Source organism: Thamnophis sirtalis, unplaced genomic scaffold (genome assembly GCF_051295495.1).
Source record: "Thamnophis sirtalis isolate CommonGarterSnake01/CBP01778 unplaced genomic scaffold, rThaSir2_p1.2 scaffold_14, whole genome shotgun sequence".
Taxonomy (NCBI): Eukaryota; Metazoa; Chordata; class Lepidosauria; order Squamata; family Natricidae; genus Thamnophis; species Thamnophis sirtalis.
In genome coordinates this window covers 13,364,553-13,368,463 of record NW_028261394.1, presented here as the reverse complement: position 1 = coordinate 13,368,463, position 3,911 = coordinate 13,364,553, and the positions used below count along the sequence as shown (strand labels likewise).

At 45.6% G+C, this 3,911-nt stretch overlaps 1 protein-coding gene across 1 annotated transcript in view; it reads left to right on the top strand.

Moving 5' to 3' along the window:
* METRN (meteorin, glial cell differentiation regulator) overlaps positions 1-2,882 on the top strand; it is a 21,694-nt gene extending 18,812 nt beyond the window's left edge. Inside the window, exon 4 of the mRNA XM_087701740.1 lies at positions 2,049-2,882. Within this exon, the coding sequence (XP_087557866.1) occupies positions 2,049-2,365 (317 nt within the window). The 3' untranslated portion in view covers positions 2,366-2,882. The remainder of the gene's footprint in view (positions 1-2,048) is intronic.
* The last annotated feature ends 1,029 nt before the right edge of the window (positions 2,883-3,911 follow it).

Here is a 3,911-nt window from a genome sequence, read left to right as displayed (position 1 = left end):
GCAACCGATTAAGAGAGAGAGGTCAGCAAAGAAATGCCCGCCAGATGCCTCTCTGAGTGAGGCCCTTTTGCCACCCTGAAATCGGAGTCAGTGGAAACTTTAAAGAACACCCCTTATCGTCTCATGATTGCAGCTGGGTCCCATTTATGTCTGTTTGCATCATCCCATTTTGGGGTGATAATTTTTTGCCCCCAAACTGGCATTTACTTTCAGCTTCCCCCCTAGAAAGAAGCACAGAGTCCCTTAAGAGCCAAGGTGGCGCAGTGGTTAAATGCAGCACTGCAGGCTACTGCTAGATCAGCAGGTCAGCGGTTCAAATCTCACCGGCTCAGGGTTGACTCAGCCTTCCATCCTTCCGAGGTGGGTAAAATGAGGACCCAGATTGTTGGGGGCAATATGCTGACTCTCTGTAAACCGCTTAGAGAGGCCTGAAAGGCCTATGAAGCGGTATATAAGTCCACTGCTATTGCTATTGCTTAACTAACAACCGCTGTGTTCACTTAGCAACGGCAACGTTCGTTGAACGGCGAAAAGGGTCATTAAATTGGGTGCAGCCACATGGTCGGATTGATCTCAAATCTCCCCCTTATCTTAAAAAAAGAAAAAAAGAAATACAAAGCTCATTTTACTCCTATATTTTAACTCTGATACTTTTACAATGGATTCAGAGATTACGCTGAGACAGTGTTGGCTAACCTTTTTGTCACCCCATGGCAAAAGGACATATGAGCGTGCAACAGAGCTCATGTGCATGCCCACACCCATAATGCAATGCCTGCGCCCCGCGCCTGTGCAACCCCTGCCCGCCCACCCCCTGAGCATGTGTGTGCGACCGCCGTGCCCCATTTTGGGCCTAGCAGGCCTCCCTGAAGCCCCCTGGGACAAAAAACGCCCCCAGCTCCTCCCCACCCCCACAAAGTCACATTTGACTCCCTGTGCATGTCTCCTGCATGCGCCCCGCCCGCCGCCTGCTCAGCAGAGACCTGAAAATCAGCTGGCCGTCGGGAGGCATACGTGCATGCACGGTGCAGCTGAGCTGGGGCGATGACTCGCGTGCCAGCAGAGTCATCTCCACATGCCACCTGTGGAACGTGGGCCATAGTGGGCCTAAGATTTAGCTCTTGAGCTTATGTCCGGCATTTCTTGGGAACCTACCCATTGTGGCTTGGAAAACGTGGCCTATGGTTTAAGGCAGTGGTTTTCAAAGTTGGCTGCTTTATGAGGTGTGGACTTCAAAGTGTGGAATTCCAGAGTTCCTCAGCCAGGAATTCTGGGAGATGAGGTCCGTACCTCAAGTGGCCAATTTTGAAAAACACAGGTTTAGAGAGTTGTGTGAACCTATCCCATTGAGTGATATGTTCAATTAACTCTGATCAAACTCGCCATAGCTTAGCCTTTAAGCCTAGAATCACTTGGACCTGTTCTGCTGTTCTGTTTCCTGGGCTGCTGCTTGAAATCTACATACGTATATAAAAGCCAAATCCACTCACTCATCACGAAATCTCCAGAACTGTAAAGCCTGAAATTCAGCACGTATCTTCCTCTTGCCTTCTAGGTGCTCGCTAAGAAAGGATTTGTCAAAATGACCGTCATATCTCCAGTATTTCTTATACAATATTATATTAACACGTGTCGATGCTAAGGAGTTAGACATTCTACTCTCCCTCCCCACCTGAAAGGAACTCTGTTCCAACTGCCAGTTTCCTTATAATAACACATGTCAATGCTAAGGGGTTAGATGTTCTACTCCCCACTGAAAGGAACTCTGTTCCAACTGCCAGTTGCCTTATATTAACACACATCGATACTAAGGAGTTAGATGTTCTACTCCCCCTCCCCACCTGAAAGGAACTCTTTTCCAACTTCCAGTTGCCTTATATTAACACATGTCAATGATAAGGAGTTACGCATTCTACATTAATTTTCAAGTTTTAAGTATCAAGCCCGATCACATAGTTTCGTAGCGAAGCGCAGGTATCCAACTAGCGATCTTATAAAAGAGAGGGTGGGAATTGAACAATTGCTGATCTTCTTAATCTTCCTTGCAGTTATCCGTGGCAACATCAAGTCCGTCTCCAATGACAGGGAAGCCCAAGAATCGATCATCGGTGTGAGCGCCACGCGGATCCATCGCCAGAAATTTGCTCTGTTTCAACCAGTCGGCAAATCTGGAAAATCCACTGGCAACATCCACACCCTCCTACGATGTGGGGTGAAACCCGGCCCAGGAAGTTTTTTATTCACCGGGTGGATGCACTTTGCAGAGGCCTGGCTCACCTGCGCTCCCCGGTACAAAGACTTCATCCGCATCTATGAGGAGGCGCGACAAGCTCACGAGAACCCCTGCGAAGTCTCGTTGGACTGACTTGAGACGAGACGAGCTCAGGAAGAAGGGGAGCCTCTGGGGCTGTGATCAAGCCAGAATCTGCCGTCCTCATCTCGGCTGCGGGAGGAGATCCTTGTCCTTAGATCCAAGCAGGACAAGCTTTTTCCTTCCTCTGGGAGACTAAACGGTTCTACCAACCCATAACTCTGTCTCTGGTTGTCCACCAATGAGTTGTCTTGGCAAAGTCTGAGAGGAACCTCGTGAGATGTTCTCTGGTCAAGTTGAGGAACATCGAAGCAGACAAAAGCTTTCAGAACTTTCCAAACATGGGGATGAGGTGGGACTTGGGGTTCTGGTCTTTGGGTGTCCCACCACTCCTGAAAACCAATATAATTATTCCTGAGTTTGCAGCAACCACACCTCATCCACGTCACTGCAGATGTCTGCAGATACATCACCAAGCCAACATGATGGACCATGGTTTTCAGATCTAGAAGGATGATCCATTCAACTGTTCAGTCAAGAAAGATGATCCAGTTTTCTCTTTGGGGGTTGCGTGGCTGATCAGCATTAAGTTCTGTCATCCATGGGGGCCATCCTAAACTAAATGAAGAGCCAGATATTTTCAAGAGGAGGAGGAAGAAAGTTTCACGCTTCCAACATGCCAGAAAGAGAGACAAAAAAAATGTGTCAGGAAAGGACACATATTCAATTCTATTCATTTTGATTTTATATATATATATATATATCCTTCTAAGTAAGGCAGGCAGGACAAAGCTTTAAACAACTCCAAACGAAAGACTTTCCCCCCCTCAAAATAACATGAATGTGAAAATGGGTTGATTGAATTCCAGATCTGGATATCTGAATGGTGTGGCAAGATATGCTCCAACAATCGTGATCGAGCCACCGGCTTTTCTTCATAAAAATGGGCTGATTCGTTCTTCCTGACCACCTATTCTCAAAAACATCCAGACTGGATTCACACATTCTGCTGAACTTTTGATGGGCTCAATCTATCACACAAACCCAACCAATTGTGACTTATTCTATATATCCACCCTATTATTTTTTTTAAAAGAAACCTGTGGCTTGGTGCAGTATGTGTGAATCCAGTTGTAGTTTCTTTAGCAAGCTGGGGTTAATCCAAGCATAGCTTAATGTACTGTGAAAATCCTCAAGAGTCCATGTTCCGTGGCAACACCTTTTTAAGTGTTCATTGAAGCTCTGGTTCTTCCAAAATAATAATTGAAACAGCTCCTGATATTTGGAGAAATATTATACAGGTATTGCTAGCACTGGAATCCTATCAGAAAAAAGCCGGTCAATCCTATTGCCAGGAAAATACCTTCTTTGTGTCATTATCAAAAGAACATTTCCTTGTGTTGATTGATTTGGGAATAAATAACAGCCTTTTGAGAGGGCTTTCAATTTTCTGGCCCATAATTTTGAAATCACAGCTAAGCCATCACAGAACTGCCAATCCCAAGATCCTTTAAAGTTGAAAAAGGCCATGTATCCAATCCTAGAGATAAAAAAAAATGGACATAACTTCATGTTAAACAAACTCCTGAATATAGAAATC